General features: G+C 39.0%; 1 protein-coding gene across 1 annotated transcript; it reads left to right on the forward strand.

Moving 5' to 3' along the window:
• The first annotated feature begins 307 nt into the window (after window positions 1-307).
• Window positions 308-17,462, forward strand: LOC149288389 (palmdelphin-like). The gene is made up of 8 exons (XM_089491807.1): window positions 308-352; window positions 4,798-4,878; window positions 5,931-6,061; window positions 11,157-11,271; window positions 12,081-12,114; window positions 12,204-12,317; window positions 12,785-13,783; window positions 17,419-17,462. The coding sequence occupies exons 1-8, from the start codon at window positions 308-310 to the stop codon at window positions 17,460-17,462; spliced, it is 1,563 nt and encodes a 520-aa protein (XP_089347933.1).
• The last annotated feature ends 1,222 nt before the right edge of the window (window positions 17,463-18,684 follow it).

The raw sequence follows: 18,684 nt of genomic DNA on the forward strand, positions 1-18,684 counted from the left end.
ACTTAGCAACAGAGAGCCGGCAGCCTGACACAGTATCAAAGCTTGTGCTCTGCCGCTGAAACTTGTCAGTGATGCTAGCTTTCTGGCTGCCTGTAGATCACACCCTCTTACATGTGCCTGTCTGGGCTGATCCGTTGACTTGTCTCAGCCCATTGACAAACTCTCCACTCCTTTCCACAGTTGCTTAGGGCTCAGGACCTGCAGCAACTTTCCCGGTCTCAGTGTCGTGGCTCTTTCTCCACATATTGTGGCTATTTATCCTTCTATTGTCTCGCTCTGAATGTATTTTTCCATATAACTTTTCAGGATGGAAGAGGCTGAGTTACTTAAGGAGAGACTGCAAGCCATTACCGTGAGTATTCCTGTTTATTACTAAAATTCTTCATCTAGTTCATTGATTGCGTTTTGAGTGCAAGGGCATAAATCATTTTAATTTTCCGCCATATATTTTGCATTTGTAGCTCATTGAACGGTACTCATATTTGTGATACGAGGACACCGCAGAAGCTGAATGATCTTACAAGAGATCAGGTGGATGTGCAGAAAAAAATGTACCACACAGAGGTGTTGAAGGCTACATAACGAATGTGTTTATTTCAAGGACATTAGGTCAATCTCTTGACCTGCAATTAGGACAGATATCGGCCAGCACAAAAATACTCTCTTAAAACCCCAGATACTCAGTTGGAAGGAGAGAAAACCATTCTTTGTGTACCGAATGCTATAGTGATGTTCTAAAATATGTCACAACGTTAGATTTTCAATGCTCTCTTATTTGCATTGATTACAATCCGTTTTTTGAAGCTTTCTCCTACCTGCTAAAAAAGCCATTGCTCATCCATGGTAATAAAGGTGGTATTATTTAGCATTACCGGTATTTGTCAAGTGTCCAGGTACGCTTTAATGTCAAGTTGAATTTCCTACGTAAACATAAGAATTAACACACTGTTTTCATAGGGGATCAGATCTCTTTGTACATCAGCAGGTCCAGTTAGTGGTATAGAAAAGTTTAACGTACCAATGCAGAGTTACTACTGCCTGAAACAGATGTGAGATGGGCATTTAAACTGCATAGTTCTACTAAAGCACTCAGGCCGTCTTTATGAAGGCAAAACCGGTATTTGTTTCATCTGATCATATTAATGTGGGTATTTGCTTAATACATTTGGTGCAAAACAGAAGCAAAATTAATGCAAAAATCCCCTTGTACTGGTCTTGCTGCTGTTTTTCATGCGATAAATAAATTCTCCTGGATGTTTCCATAGAAACCTATGTGACTTTTTTTTGTCTTTTAACAAGAACAATAATTACCCTGACTTGCACTATTAAATTAGGCAATTTAGTGTTTATATGTCTATTATTAACACCTTTGGCGTAAGAGGGATATGTAAGGAAAGGGTTAAATGTGTTTAATCTCATTAAGAAATTATAGGAAATACATATTCCCAGGAGAGTTTTAGCCCATTATATCTAAGCATTCTATCATACCATTAGGTCAGGCACAGACTGGAATAAACAGCATTTCATGGGGTGGCTATGGTCCATTTTGCGCTTGCTGTATGTTTTTTTTTATTAACTCTTTGAGTGTAGAGATAGCCTATGGCAGTCCAGAAGCTATGAACATTGTCTTGTCGCTGGCTGGGCATGATGGTAATTACCGGTATAGCCCCCTGCAGATGGAGTATCCATAGTAAGATAAATCCGAAATTCCCTTCCTGGTGTGATGAGTGTAGATTGTTGTGTCAGCCGTGGAAAAATGCAGTAGATATAACCGGTACATTCAAGTAGCACAGAGCACCGGCAATGTACATGACGTACACAAGTACTTGCTACTTACTAGATAAAGAGTCTTTGTTCTGATCTACTTAAAACGTGTCACCAAGTACAACTAGACTCATGGAAATTTATGCAAATGTAGACACTTGGTATTATTTGGGTGCCATCATTTCCAAAAATACCCACTTGGTATTACTTGGGTTGCATTTTTTCCCAAAATGGTTATTGCTTAATGCATTCAAAAAACCTTCAGGCCTCTTCTCATTATAGGACCGCCTTAGCCCTCTTTTTATGTTAAATGTATATTGGGGTGCTTTTTGCATGGACTCCAATGCAACTTACTATATGCACATAGGATCAGGGTTTCATTCGTTATTGGAGTTAGAAGATGAGTTGGGGTTGCATAGTCTGTGGTGCGCCAACTTTTTTTGGCTTTCTCAACTACCATCACTCTCAATTTCTTAATAAGGATGTTGGTTGTTATTACAACAGCAGCAGCAGCCGGATATATAAAGTCTGCCCTACCTCATAAACAGGAAAGGTGTATTACTAAAACAGTTAAGAGTGCCAAGCAATTATCCAATCTTCAGCCATAAAGTAGGTAAGTCGGCGCCGTGGCTTGTTTGAGTGCGGAAATTAACTCGGTAAAGATGGGAACAGTTGTATCATGTTTAAAAATAACAAAATGACATCACTTCCTTTGACAAGATTGATGTCATCAATTTCAGAGGCTTAACGTCGCAAGTGCCAGGCCAGCTGGTTAGTTTGATTTCTGCAACATTGCGCTATGTGTGAACAATACATTGGTCAAAAGCATCCATTGTGCAGTTCCTGAAGACCATACAAAAGGAACTTTACGGGCCAAAGGCCTTTAAATATCTGTACTGCTAGTCTTCTGTACACAGGAGTAAATCATGGAAGCAATGGCGAGGGATCTTCAGATTTCCCAGCAGACGGTACCCTGAGGCAATTGTTAGTTTCTTGCAATATGTTACTAGAGTGCCTGACATATTAAGAGCTAAAGATTATTTTAAAGTTGGAGCATACGAGCCTCTGTAAGATATTTACAAAGACAGGCAAAATATTACAGATATCCTTTTTTACCCCCTTTTCCCTACTTTGCTCTCATCTCCCAGTTTGGTTTAGCTCCACTGTTTCTAGCACCATAGGTGGACCCAATCTGCAGCACACTTTCCTACAGGTTCTAGCTTGCTTCTATGTTCGAGCACATGGTTACAGCACCCCCGGCCAGCTCAGTGCCATTTGGAAGTAATTAACATCTTGCTCTAAGGACTGAGTGGACTGTACCCGCATCTTAAATCCTGATTTTTTTTTTAGAATCCTAGGATGTCAGGGAGGTTGGGAAGATTCCAACAGGAACCTAAAGAAGAAATATATTGTTCTGATGTGATGATATTTGAGCTCAGATGTCCTCCTGTTTAGTAATTCCAGGCAGGAGAGTAAATTTGCCCCTTTGTTCCTGTCTGCAGACTCCCGCAATTAAAATATGTATGCCTGAGTAACATCAAGTTGTGTGTACAACAAAACCGGTTACCATGGATTTGTCAGACACTCCTGCAGCAGTTTGCAAGTCTAGCATCACATTCCCCACTGACATCAGTCACGTTTTCCAAAGGAGACTCTGGGAAATTGCCTTGTTGGCTCTGGCATAGTTTGGAACAGCTGTGCTGCCAGCATCAACTCGAATTGCCACTTACTAGGTCCTACATGCAAAGTATGTTTGGTCAGATGTCTTCATCTATATTTAACCCTTTATCTGACAGTCATTGACCTCTGGCCTCCATTTAGAAGTGATAGGTTTGGCAGTTGTGGGTACGTCTCTGGCCACACTTTTGGTTGGGTGTCAGGTGGCTTCCATGGGCAGTTCCTGGACTAACCTTAGAATTGTATATCAAATGTAACTTTGCCTTAATGCTTCTTAATATACTCCGATGAGATGCTACTTTCCAAGTAGCCGTCAAGTGCTTTATGACCTTCCGGTTTTGTGATGAGACGTCTTCTTAGGCCGTCTGTCTTTAAGTGCACTTATGAACGCTAACAAACAGCTCCGTTTCTTAATACGAGGTCGGAGAATCCCGCTGACATTACAGTACAGTATGAAATGCTCAATTGAAAAAGCTTTGGTAAAATCTTTTAGCTTTGCCCAGCCTCAATGTGTGTTTTATAATCAGCGATACACCCTTCTAATTGTCAGACTGCTGCCAATCTACTAACTCATCGCTTTATGACTCTTAATATTCCAACCTTTACTAATTATTGAAGATTTTGCTGATTGCTTCATTTCGATTGAGCGCTGATATATAGTTCGTTTGACATAATTACATACACGTTTCATACCATGAAATTACCAAGAACACGCATAATTAAATGCATTTAAATGCTATATTTGTGTGTTCTTGTACATGTTGGAACAAATACTTGAGAGCAAAATGTTGTTTTTTTTTGTTGTTAAACATTATTTTGTTAAGCTAAACTTCAATATAAGTCACACTATTTTAAGGCTTTTTATGTTTATAATTAATTATAGATTATAGATGCTAATATTATAGCTTATATATATGCAGGTATACATTTGGTTTTACAGAACATGATATATGGACAAACCAGCCTAGTATATATTAAGGGTTACATATGTTTCCTTGGTTTCATACCTTTGGTATAACTTACATTATTGCATTATTTTATGCATTTTGTGTTTTATTCACTAAAATCGGAGCTGGAGTGAGATGAAAGTAAGCATTATGCAGTATAGCTGGGACCTATGTCATTGCAGCGAATGCGCACATTGATAATGGGAATTCATCAGTCATCGGCTTTGTACTAAACTCTGAGATTAGCTAAATATGGACTAGAGTAGACTAGATTATTTAATCAGCCATGACATCGTGCAAGGTGGCAAGTTTACTCTTTTGAGGCAATAACAGTAAATAGTGAGTTGTGAAATCTATCGAGCAGGATTACTGTTTACCACTATAAGAACTTTGTTTTTGATCTGTACAGAACAAGAGGAGGTTACAAGAAGAAATTGCACAAAAACGGCTGAGAATTGAAGAAGAGAAATTAAAGTTGCATCATTTAAAGGTAACATAGAACATAGTTATATCCCTTCTTCTTCACCAATTATTTTATTGCTGTGTTCAAAAACCGCTTATGACGTCTACCATATATTCAAATATTAATGAGAATTTCAATCATGCTTTTACATGGGAATCAAACTGAGCAATACATGGCCATATAGTGTACCAGAATCCCCAACAATTATGCCTTAGATACTATTTTTATCCCTTTTATGCTTTTTATCTTGTTTTTGTATACTCCAATAAATATAGGTCCTATATACAGAATCTCTCGCGGTCAGACGCGTGGTGTTGCAGTTTATTAATATAAGCTGATAACTGGCTAAAGATAAAGGCATATGGAAAACCCATCTTGTTCTTATATTAATACAGAGTTTCGTGCTTCACAACAAAAGGACAAACAAACTGTCACAAAGCGAAGTTAATTTTGGCATCAAACTATTGTATATAATTTTCTAGTCTCGCTGAAAAGAGTAGCGAACGCTTCCCAAGTGGAGAACGTCTAATACGCCGGGGGAGGACTTGTACAAAGTGTTAAAGCCATCAGACAATCTATGTGTTTTAGAAAAGGCAGCTCAAAGCCCCTGTAGCAAACTGCAGATATGAATTACCATTTAATGGCTACTCAAAAGATACATCAATATATTCACTTATGCTTTCACAAGCGTACCATTAAACGTGACTCATGCTTTTAAGATTATACTGTACCCGCTGGAAGACAGCCGACGGTTATAAATGAAAGGAATAGGGGTGGCAGCAGAAGCCTCCGGGAGGATCATTAAACACAGCTATGAGCAGTATATAAAAAAACCATTTTAATTATTTGGGTAACAATGCCAAGGTGGTGTCCATTACTTCCGGCTAGACCAGGTAAATAGTCCGAGCGTAGAGCTGCTCCCTTTACACCCTTTTCATTTTGTTCCCTTTATACCTAAGTTTTCTAGGAAGAGATACCATTGGAGACATTCCAAATGATACAACTGTCCCAAAGATAAGATATTGGCGTTGGACAGGTAGGATAACACACCTACTCTTACAATTACCTCTACCTTGTAGAAAAAAGCTCTGCGGGAAAAATGGCTTTTGGATGGATTGAGTACGATGACTCCAAAGGAACAAGAAGAGACTTTACGACAAAGTCAAGAAGACCAACGGCAGATCAATCACCTAGAACTCAGTATTGTCAGGTAAATTTTACCCAAGGCTGATATAACTGGATCAATAACATTTATACACAAATTTATAACTAAATAAATCATTGGTTAACACGGGTAATAGTAGTGTGTTGCCACTAAGTGGGGTAAAGTGTTTTAGCAATAAATAAACCTGCTAGGTGCTCGTTCAGTCACTGTCATCAAACTACACTAAGCCGCTTAGAGGACCCAACTACTTAGGATGAAGCGTAATTGCTAATTACAATGTTAAGCAGCTTTCTGAGCTTAGTTCTGATCATTTGGTTAGGATAAACCTTTATTGCAGTTCAAGGGGAAGCTTCAACTTACTAAATAAAAAAATAAATAAACAAAGTATTGCAGGCCGCATGAAACTATATTACCCAATAAATTGATTAAACAAACAATAATGATGCATACAGTATGGACCACCAGAGATAAAGTCCTCAAGATTGTTTTCATCTGTGATCTCCAGAGTTTTACTTTGGAAAACCAACATCTCAAAAATGTGGCCCCTTTAATAAAACGGCTGCCTCCCCGTGACAGCTGGTGACATTTACCCTGGAATAGGGATGCAAAATGCAGTGACCTTTTCAGTTTCCGTGATACATTGTACTTCTTCTGCTTCAGTAACTTCTCTGACTTTCCTAATCAGTGAGAAAGTCAATGTATGGAAATCAGCGGTACTCGAGTTAGTTCGTACTTCACATTAAAGCATAGACTCAAATGTTCTATTTTGTTTAATCGATGCAAGCATTTACATTAAAAGTTATTTTTTCTTTCAATGATTAATATGAATATATTTTAAGAACTTTTACCTATATTATTGCCGCCATTGTACTTAGACCACCTAGACAATTCTTTTGCCACGTGACTACGTGCATATGAGTTGCTTAACATAAGCCACTTAAAGAGACAGCCTAATGTCCCTGGCACCTCTACTTTAGAAGAATATGTATTAAAATACTATGTGAGTAACCATAACCTTCTATGAATACTTTAACATGCATTCTTCCTCCATGATTTCTTGCCACTGATTGGCTGTTTGAAGTCGTCAGTCAATGGCAGGAAAGTGCTCTCAGACTTTACACATGTGTGCTGGGGTCTAAAGAGACCTCTACTCGCATCATTCAGCAGAGTCTGCACTGGATCTGATTGGGGGGGACATCAAATGGCTTGTTTGAAATGCATTTGGGGGGAGCATTAACGTGCATGTGATGGCTGAAATGAGTGATAGAGGTGAGCACAGGAGTTACTGAAAATAGTTGTCTTTTTCTTTTTCACCTGCCTCTTTAATAACTCGCATAGCTCTAACTACTTAGCAGATGAGTATAAAATGCATTTTCTTCTTCAAGATCCGGTCACGTCCATTGAAGACAACTTTTAGTCTTCAGGGGATGGACAGTGTAAATAAAAAGTGTAAATTAAATAATATATATAAATATAAATAATGTTTGAGTATATGTTTTCACCATATAATATCATGGGTATGCTGTATTTTAGGAAGTGGCGTAAATGTCTACGTGTAAATCTGTTCTATGGCATTTTATTAGATGTCTGTTTAGCTACCCGCAAAGTAAGGGCACCATGGTAACGCTTTGATTTACAGGAGCAGCTAATGAGAGTTTTTGATTTCTTTTGAAATTTGTGTTTCATGTACATAGGAGTGTCGCCTTTACTGCTATTGTGTATCAAAGCATTAATTAGTGTGATTACCCTGCAGAATATGATAACAGCCATTAGTTACACCCAGAGTTACACTCAGAGAGAACACTAGTATATTGGGCCACTAGGGAGTGAAATAGAGAGGTACAGCTCTGTGGAATAGGTTGGCGCTATACAAATCAAACAAATCATAAATAATGTATTTTTTAAATAGGCACAGAGCTCTGTGGTCTAACAAGTGGTATTTAGGTAGTGAGTCTGCCACTCCTTTGATTGTGCTGCTCAAAGCCCTGGCAAGTGCATGGGGAATGGAGCGGCCGCAACGCAGCTCCTGCGACCAAAGGTTCACCCACAGTGACCCGGAGAAGAAACATCTCATCCAGAGTCTCCGGGCGAAACTCGGAGAGTTCCCAGGTATGCCTCTGCAGCAAAGATCGGGCTCTTTCTGAGGGGCAGGTAGGTGGCCACCCCCAACTATCAACTCATTTAACTCCAGAGAATTCAGCAATAAAGGTTTTTATTGGCTGTCCCAGTAGCAGCGGCTGGGGTTCATTGATTGATAATGAGAATTCCACATGACCTTGGCTACCATGTTACATTTGACTTGAGCTGCTGGCACCATGCATCATACGATCCTATCAATTTGTGTAAAGTAAAGTTCAATCTGTTTCTGCTTCAATAAGCAGCCTTTTTCAAGTACCCCATACAATAATGCCCCTGCTTTATGAGTATATTTAGTAGCCAACATCCGCTGTAACAGTGATTGCAGATAAATCATGATCAGGCTGTCACTAAATTCTAGCACCGGCTTTAACTTGATTAAGATAATTGTTCTGGATCATTGATTTCTATTTAAATTAAGGATGTCCGACTGCACAGAAGGCTTTCCAAGGTTTTTTGGGATGGTGCCCACTCAGTTTGGACAGAAATGTAGGTTTACTTCTATCATATATGTGCTTTGGATAAGGGTAAACATTGATTTATATTGTATGATATACGTCAATTTTATTTTATATTGTTGCTTGATTCATTATGTGTTGTAATTTGACAGATAATTCTATTTATCAGAAACAATTCATTATTAAAGACTTATTTTTTTTATCAGAAACAGTAAAGTTAGCCTTTCCGGGTGATTAAATACTTCTTCCTCTGAATTGTATATTAGGCTCTATATTGTTTCCCTTTCTTGCTGCAAAAACTTTGTAGTCGTAAAATTCTCTCTTTTCTCTATATCATAGGAAAAAAATGGAGTTTAGTATTCTATACTTTTTACCTTATTATATCCCATATTTTCCAAACCTTTTCTTTTTTTCCATCTTAATCAATCCCCACCCCCACCCCCAAGGCCAGCCCGGCCCTGTCAAGACATGTACTGTATATAGTTTATATTTTAGAAGAAATAATGTTTGTTTTAGGCTACTGTGTTTTTATATGAAAGATAAAATAGTAATTATGCAAAAATAGATTGATGAAGTTATGTTGTATTGACTGGATCAGAGAAAATAGAAGTTTATTTGAGTCAATATATTCTCTTTATCCTTTCATAGCCAAATTATTAAATATTTGGTGAGAATTGAATAATTAGCCTCAGGATTATTTCTGTATGGGAATATAACTCTAGCGTCTGCTATTGCGACACATGCTTAATAACTGTGCATATTATGGGAAAATCTTTTTTGATTTAAGATTATGGGAGATTTACGGTTCGCGGCCAAACTACCTCAGCGCGTTATAGAAAATTGAGTAAGCCTTAGAAAAACATATTTGTTATTCTAACCATTAAAAGATAATTATGTTTTTTTTTTTTCTTTGAGTAAGTCGATGAGCTATGGGAACACTAATGGAAGCATAAGGTGTGTCTGGTCTTGTCAGAAGGTTGCAATCCATAAGTGTTCAAAGAAAACATTTTCCTGGAGCCTTTCCTTCTCACAATCGGGCAACGCATAATTTTAAAGAGATTTGGATTTCATCCAGTGGAAAAAATAAGCAGTGATTCACAGAATGCATTTTAAACATGGAAGATAATCTTTTTAGATCTATGTATAAGGAAGAACAATGTCCCACTTCTAGTCTGACAGTTGAGTGCAAGTAGGGTATGATTTTGATGCTTTCGGTTATTTCTCATATAGGAGTAGATTAAATTCATGGCATCATGATGCTGAAGTCAGCTCTACTGAATAGTTATGAAAGGTCAGAATTTTAGTAATTTCAGTTTAGAATTTATTCACTAAGCTCTGAGTTTCTTCTACTGATAACGAGATGTTCCTAATTTCCACCAAGACCTAGCTTCCTAATGCCTATTTGCCAATAATTGAACGATTGGTGGAGGCAGCTATTTATCTGTCACCACTCAGCCCATTTACTAATTAGGGCAGCTTCCATGTTTTCCATCCGGTGCTATTTTAATGACTAAATAGGTTAATACAAAGCTGCTTTCTGTACGCATTCATAGTTGCTGCGGTCTTAGTGCTAACCCAAAATTTGGGGATAACCAGTCAGTGTATAAGTAAAAAAAATGTCATACATCAACATAAAATAAGAATTTCTACAATCTTTATGTGCAATAAATCTCATGATGAAATTAAACAGAGAAAGATGGACTAATTTCATCCAAACACTAATTTAATGGATATTTAATGCGTTATACACAAACCTATACAGTAAAATTAATTCCCATTTTCAAAAAGATACATGTATTACTCTTGTTTTGCATTAAGCCAAATAATTGTTGTTTGAATAATGGTTATATTCTATCTAATTAACTTTAACAGACTTCAGACTTACGTGCCGTAAATAAACAAAAAAGTAAGAACAAGCATTAGTAGAAAAATATAGAATGCATATAATTTTATTGTATAGGCTGACTTGGGTGTGGTGGACAAAATTTCCCATAAGGATATGGAAATATCAGTTATTGCTTCTGATATAGAGATAGATCCGGTCATCGTCTTAATTAATTAATATGCGATCCAAAAAGTAGAAAAAATGGAGACCAGATAGAGTTCTATTTATAGATATTCGAGTATGCTGTATAATAATATCGTTCCATATCACATTGATACTTAATTAGCTTAATAATCTCTTGCCGGTAACGAGTATCAAGTTTTCTCTAGTATCTTGCCAGGCATATTTTTATGGCTCCCAAGATATGGATACATAAGGAAAAATTTGACTTATTGCTCAATGGAAAATCCAAGCATAAGAGAAACAGTTGTGGACTACATTCAATCTCTTGTTTAAATATAGATTTAATTAAATTCACATACGGTCTTAACTCCCGTGTACTTATAGATTCCAACGAAAAGTCACACAGAAGAGGAAGGAATGGAAAATATGTTAGAAGTAAAACTCCAAAAACGTTTTAAATTAACCGTGTACCAAATAACGAAGCATGTGATGTGCACCAGATCTTTCGCATAACGACGCCAATCTATTGCAATTGCAGACTTGAGCAAGAAATTGCGGACCTTGAAAAGAAGGAAGCACAGCTGTCCGCCAAAGAAGTTCGGGTGCTGCAGAGACTGAAATCTGTGGAACGCACCACAGAGGACATCATAAAGGTACAATATCATGAACAGATAGCGAAGCGCTCACTTATTTCATCAGTAAAGAGGATGCAGGCATCTGAACAGTCCCAGCATACCATGCATTCAGCAGTTCTCCCCACAGAATGAAAGTCGCCTCCAAATAACATCAAATATTCACTTATTGGGTCATAGTGGGAATAAAAGAGAATATTCTGACTCTACGTCGGTCTTCATCAAGCTTTATAATAGCCCTTTAGTGCAAAACATTATTTTTCATCAAGAAGCTAAATATTGAAGCACCACATGCTACATTTCTTATAGTATTTTTCTTAAAATACAAAATGTTTCAACTACAATTTTAGACATTTTCACATAACTAAATTTATTAAAAACTACCTATAATTAGTGTTTTTGGTGTAATTTTGAGTATTAGATTAGACCAGCCACCAATAAATGGGAGAAGTAACTTAACAACAAGGAATAATTTAATGGCAGCTCAACTGGACAATGTAACAAAGGAAGCAATGTAGCCAAATTGGCGGGAAATTAAAGATTCCCCGCCCAAAAAATAATCATTTTAGTAACTATATTAGAGTTAGTGGCATTTAATGGGAAATACATTGTTTTAGGAGTACTTGTAAGACATGGCATTGTAGGGAGAATTGGAAAGGCAAGTTATTATTTAGAAACGCTTTCACTTTTTTGCAGAATTAAATCCATTAATTGAAACTATTCCCCACTGTACTTCTTAATATTTTGGGCAATTTGCTTTGTGTTAGAATGACTTACCTTACATCAACCAAAGGCATTCAATAAGAATATTCAATTTCTTTCTTTTTTAGGCAGTGAAAGCAGAAGTTCAAGAAGTTCAAGAAGGTAAATTGTATTTCATTATTCGAGTATGAAACTTATAATGGGCAGAAAACAGGATATGTTTTAACGGCAATTATGTTTACCCGTTGCAGAACCGGTACGCGATATTTATGATGGCATACCTGACCTCCCAGCGTCTTATAAACCCAAATTTGTCAGGAGGATTGAGATGGTACAAGAAGAAAATGGAGAAGAGCCAAGAAAAGGTATAATGTCCCCAGCATTTGAGGTGTCTTATGAATATGTGGTTTGGGAAATGTATAAACAGTCAAAGCAGGTTTGGACATCCTCAGATAATACAAACGTTGCTGATCTAGAAAGCAATGGAAAACTGAATACAGCCTTTCTGGTCCAGAAAGACAGTCTTTAGTCAAGGTGATGTTGTATCGAGCCATTGTAGGAAAGCATATGGAGTCTCATAAGCTTTTGAGACCTCAGAGGTTTCTTCTTCATCTGACGGTTATGTGGCTCTACATCTTTTTCTGTTCTTGGCCCAAGTAAAGTTATTGCCTTTGATTAAATAGTCTAAAGGGTAATATGCAACATGTGATGATGCAGTATAGGTGTGTACAATTTGCAAGAATATTAAGACTACCGTATGCGCTGAAATATACTGTAAATCTGTATATTAAGATATATCATGAAAAATTCCTTATTTTTTTTTCTGGGACAGCATTGTTTGCCATGGAAATCAAGGTTGAAAAAGACATGAAGACTGGGAAAAGCACTGTATTGTCAAGTATACCAGTCCCTTCTAGTGAGTTTAAAGACACAGGAGTGAAAGTTTATGACGATGGCAGGAAATCTGTATTTGCATTGAGCAGTCAGGTGACACAAAATGGAGTGGATACCCTTGCTCCAGTTGAAGTAGAGGACCTTTTAAGAAAAGCTACAGAAAAGAGTTCACAGTCTCCCACTGAGTATCATCAGCCAGTATTTTCAAATCCCTTCAACAGTTCCACCACTCAAAAGGGCCAGATTGAGCCAAGAATTAATGACCACAACTCATTATCTAGTGAGAGTCCTGGAATTATTCATCAGAATGGAAAACTCCCCACTGAAGCTGTATCATATCCTAAAGTAACAAAAGAACCACAAGAACAAGAATTTTCACAGAGTCAACCTAGTTTCACGACGCAAAGCATGGAACCCGTCCAAGATCATCTGGACCTCAAACTGAAGATGAAGGAGGACCTTCAGAGGTCAAATGTTATGAACTCTGGAGCATACTCCATGGGAGATTTTTCTTCTGGACTGGAAGATGATATTCACTACAATGTTGTCCAAGCAACACCTTGTTATGTTGATGACTCTGAACCAGTCACTATGATTTTCATGGGATACAAACATGCAGATGATGCTGAAAACAATCCATTGCCAGACTACGAGGGGGTTATCCGTGCTGAACTCGTTGTTATTGATGACGATGACGATGAAGATGATGGTCTGAAGAGGGAAGACAAATCCTCTAAAAGACAAACCTTTCACCCTGTAACCCAGCAAGCCCAAACTTCTAAGCCAGCTCCAGCACATGATGCCTCACTGAACAATCATCTAGCCTACAAGAATTCAATATCCTTACAAGAACAAGAAGCAAGATTAGGGCACCATCATTTCAACCTTCCTTCCAGTCAGATAATAGATGATGGTACTGAAGATCCATCACTAACAGGTGAGAATAAGATAAAGAAATCTAATTGTTGCATTCTAATGTAAAACACAGTATTATGAGTAACAATAAGTATGACAAACAAATACTTCCTATCCAGAGAAAGGAACAATGTGTCCATCCTTGCAAAATACTTGCAGGCAAAGCTGTGTTTGGGCTATGGACTCAATACTCTGTTTTAGTCTTGTTCCTTCCAGGGCCGGCCCGACAATAGAGCCGAGTGGGGCAACTGCTCCAGGCAGCACTTTTGAAGGGGCGGCACTTTTCCGCCCCAAGCCCTTTTTTTTTTTTAAAGGGGAAGAGAGAGAGAGGGGCGCCGAGTGGTTTTCACTTACCAAGTTATCAGTACCCGCTCGGCGCCCCTCTCACTCTCCTTTGCGAGCCCTCTAGCTCTGTCTTGGTGCCGGCTTGTAATGCTGAGCCCCGGAAGATGATGTCATTTCTGGCGCTCAGCATTACAAACCGAGACTTAGCAGGGAGACTTGCCGCAGGACTGCTGAAAGTACAGGGGGAGGAAGGGTAGATAATGGGGGGGGGGGCATTTTAAACTTCGCCCCAGAAGGCATTTTGTCTTGGGCCGGCCCTGGTTCCTTCTTTAACAATCATCAGCATTGGACACATGTTTTCTGGGGCAAGGATCTGTTCCCTTTTAACACCGAATAACTTGTTTTATTAGTTTTTCTTTCTTGAAATTTACATTGTATTACCAAACAGACATCACGCGGTGAAGTCAAACTTGCATCCTGATTGGAAACAATAAAGTGTTTTAAAAAGATCATGGCAGATATATTTAATGTAGGGCTGCAACAACTAATCGATAAAATCGATAATGAAAATCGTTGCCAACGAATTTCATTATCGATTAGTTGAATCGATTTTTATCGATTATTAAATGAGGGTTTTTTCAGAGCAAACGCTCTGAAAAATACCCCTCATTATATAATCCGTTTAGTCTGACTCACAGCAGCAGCTCCTACTTACCAACCCCTCCCTGTAATCACTGTGACAACTGGCCCCGCCCCCTTCCTTCTCCCAGAAGGCCAGAACCACATGGCTGTGACACTCATCTAACTGTAAGTATAAAATCAATATTTGGGCTGCTGAAAGTTAGGGGAGGTGGGAGTTAATTTAGGGGCTGTTATGGTTAATGGGGTGTTTAGGGTTCATTTAGGGGCAGTTATGGTTAATGGGGTGTTTAGGGTTAATTTAGGGACAGTTATGGTTAATAGGGTGTTTAGGGTTAATTTAGGGGCAGCTATGGTTAATAGGGTGTTTAGGGTTAATTTAGGGGCAGCTATGGTTAATGGTGTGTTTAGGGTTAATTTAGGAGCAGCTGTGGTTAATGGGGTGTTTGGGGTTAATTTGAGGCAGTTTTGGTTAATGGTATGTTTAGGGTTAATTTAGGGGCTGTTGTGGTTCATGGGGTCTTTAGGGTTAATTTAGGGGATGCTGTGGTTGATGGGGTCTTTAGGGTTAATTTAGGGGCAGTTATGGTTAATGGGGTGTTTAGGGTTAATTTAATGATGAGGACTGAGGGTTAATTTTATTAATTTATTAAAGTTAACTTAAGGTGCAGTTAGAGATAAAGGGGGGCAAACTAAGGGGAATCTAAATCCTGGGGGCAGTGAAGATTAACCCAGTACTTATTTATAAAAGTATGGTCTGTGACTCTATGAGGGGACTATGAGATATCTGGGGGTATAAGGCATATCTGGGGAGGACGGAGTGACATATCTGGGGGTATAAGGCATATAGGGTATATAAGGCATATGTGGGGAGGGCAGTGTGGCATGTCTGGGGAGGACAGAGTGGTGTATCAGGGTGTATAAGGCAGATCTGGGGCCACAGTGGCATATCTGGGGGTAGAGTGGAGTGGCTTATCTGGGGGTAGAGTGGAGTGGCATATGTGGGGAGGGCAGTGTGGCATGTCTGGGAGGCAGTGTGGCATGTCTGGGGAGGATGGAGTGGTGTATCGGGGTATAAGGTGTATCAGGCACAGTGGCATATGTGGGGGTAGAGTGGAGTGACATATGTGGGAGGCAGCGTGGAGTGGCATATGTGGGAGGCAGCGTGGAGTGGCATATGTGGGAGGCAGCGTGGAGTGGCATATGTGGGAGGCAGCGTGGAGTGGTATATGTGGGAGGCAGCGTGGAGTGGCATATGTGGGAGGCAGCGTGGAGTGGCATATGTGGGAGGCAGCGTGGAGTGGCATATGTGGGAGGCAGAGTGGAGTGGTATATGTGGGAGGCAGCGTGGAGTGGCATGTCTGGGAGGCAGCGCGGCATGTCTGGGAGGCAGCGTGGCATGTCTGGGAGGCAGCGTGGCAAGCCTGGGCTCAAACGTGCATAAATTGGGGGGGGCTGGTTGCGAAATAAAGGCAAGAAATGCATTTTATCAAAGTTTTTTTATTATGCTGTTTGTATTTAATATAATTTGTTTATTACATTATTTTAAATAAATGAAAAATTTACATTCATTTTTTTTATCCGATTAATCGATTAATCGAAAAAATAATCGGCCAACTAATCGATTATGAAAATAATCGTTAGTTGCAGCCCTAATTTAATGTTATTTAAAATGCGATTTCATCTGCAAAGACCACCTTCTAAAAAAACATTTATACAAATACAAAAAAATACACTACAGTGCCATCCTTTGTGAAGTTTGGCACATGCCTTAAGCTTTCTGGGTTGCTTTTACATGCTGCACCTTGATGGCTTGTGGTCTTGCTAAACAATGTTCAAAGCAGTTCTGTGGTATTACAGAGAAAATAGCATTTGAAAGATGTATGCATGGATACTACAAATGTTTTCTAATCTACTGCTTTATGAAACCAAGATGTACTGTATGTCTCTCACTGTATAAACCCAGCTAAATCCATGAACTCCCTGTTTACAGAACAAAATAAGATTACAGCTTGCCCCTCCTCTTACCATCTCCGCAGCCTCATATTACCATTGAATACATGGATTGTGAAACTGATAATGACTGGGTAGTGTGGTGTAGGCTCAGTCTGGCCTTGGGTAGGCTCAGTCTGGCCTTGGGTAGGCTCAGTCTGGCCTTGGGTAGGCTCAGTCTGGCCTTGGGTAGGCTCAGTCTGGCCTTGGGTAGGCTCTGTCTTGGGATGAAGACCAGGAACCAGTGAGGATACAATTCTGGAGAAGTTCAGATACTTTTCACACTCCATCAGATTCTCAGTAGTTGAAATGGGTCTGCTTGTCCCACTTTACCTACCATTCCGCTATCTTTGCAGTTGCACAAACGTGACATGGGCCAAATTCTCAATGTAAAGCCTTTGTAAAAATGCCCCAACCTCCAATGGGCCTATACTTCCCTATACATCAAGAAGAGTGATATCACTGCGGGGTGGGAGCTAGGACCTTGATGTAGCAACCAAAAGTCCTAGTTACCCCATATAATTTTATTTATTTACTATTCCTACATTATCCCCACATAAGTTTTAATAAATAAATGGGGAGGGAGTGCATTGTTAATTTTTTTCTAATTACCGTATTTCTACATTTTTGCTTTTGCTACTGTAAATAATGCTATGGGGTATGTCATTTCACACATAAAAAAAGACAATGCACAGAGCTTTAAAAATACTTTTAATGTCCTTTTATGTTCTCTTTTCACAGCTTTGAGAATTCGAATGGCAAAACTTGGGAAAAAGGTCATATAGAAGCATTGATTCCATAAAGATGAAACGCTGTTTATTGCATGGACTTCCGAATACTTCCAGGGTCATCCTGGAAGCTTTTAGCTGGGAAGGCCAGTTGAGCTGGCTCAGAACTATCGCAGCCCGTGGACTACCAAATCTTAAACCCAATGGCCAACCCAATGGCCGGCCCACTGCCCTGACGGAAAGCGAATGTACAGAAAACACCTGCGGGACCCTCAATGTTTCTACCGATTGCTTCGGAACCGCTTGAAGACTTGGATGTGTCTTGTCCTAGGTCCTTGTGGTCATACGTAAACCTGCATATAACAAAACTAGTGGCCAAATCTTTAAATCCTAGCATACCCGGGTGCAGTGGCTACCTGCCCCTCTTTGCCGCCCTCACCTATGTATTCCTTTTTTCTATGTGGTTAATAATGCTAAGCAAGTAAATATGGCCCTCGTGCATTGATACAAAGCACACAGATTCAGTGCCTTGCCCCCTATTCATTTGCTGCATAACAGTGATTTAGCGTGTAGGAAATATAAAAATGTTCGTTTGTAATACGTTCTGATTTTTTATTAGGTAACAGTAACAGAAAGATCGCACAAGCAAGATCTTACTCGCAGAAACACAGCAGAATGGATTCTTTTAAATAATGAAATTACGTTGGCAAACTAGATCTAATATTTACTGCGTAATCGTGCTGCGTACAGTTTCATATTGTGTAACTTTACTCATAGAATTTTTAAGCCTGTTCGTTGTTAGAACATGTATACGTTCACTGCCTCAAAGATACAATTAACATATCCGTGGTTCTGCGACCCTTTTGTAACGGTAACATCAAGACTGGAGCAGAGATAAGAATTGTGGGCATTGCAGTCGCTAGCATGATGGAATCTGCAGTCCAGAGGAGCTGCTAAAGTGCTACAGTAGAGTATGGCGGGCGTGTAAATCACTCCCATCCATGATTTTATAGATCCCATATACTGGAGGGTGGCAATTTACATGTGTTGGTCAATGACCTGCAGGAATTATTAGTGAGCATCATGGGACTTGTAGTTTTCAGAGGCTGCCTATTCTTGTGTTGGGAATCCCTAGGAAAATGAATACATTACTAGATACTAATATACATGAATTGAAGGCACCTTAATTGCCTTCTAAGACACATCATTTTATTTGGACATTTCCCTTGTGATTTTATTAATATATATATATATATATATATATATATATATATATGTA

The sequence above is a fragment of the Sceloporus occidentalis genome, unplaced genomic scaffold (genome assembly GCF_023333645.1).
Source record: "Sceloporus occidentalis isolate IW3139 unplaced genomic scaffold, rSceOcc1.0.p SCAF_51, whole genome shotgun sequence".
NCBI lineage: Eukaryota > Metazoa > Chordata > Lepidosauria > Squamata > Phrynosomatidae > Sceloporus > Sceloporus occidentalis.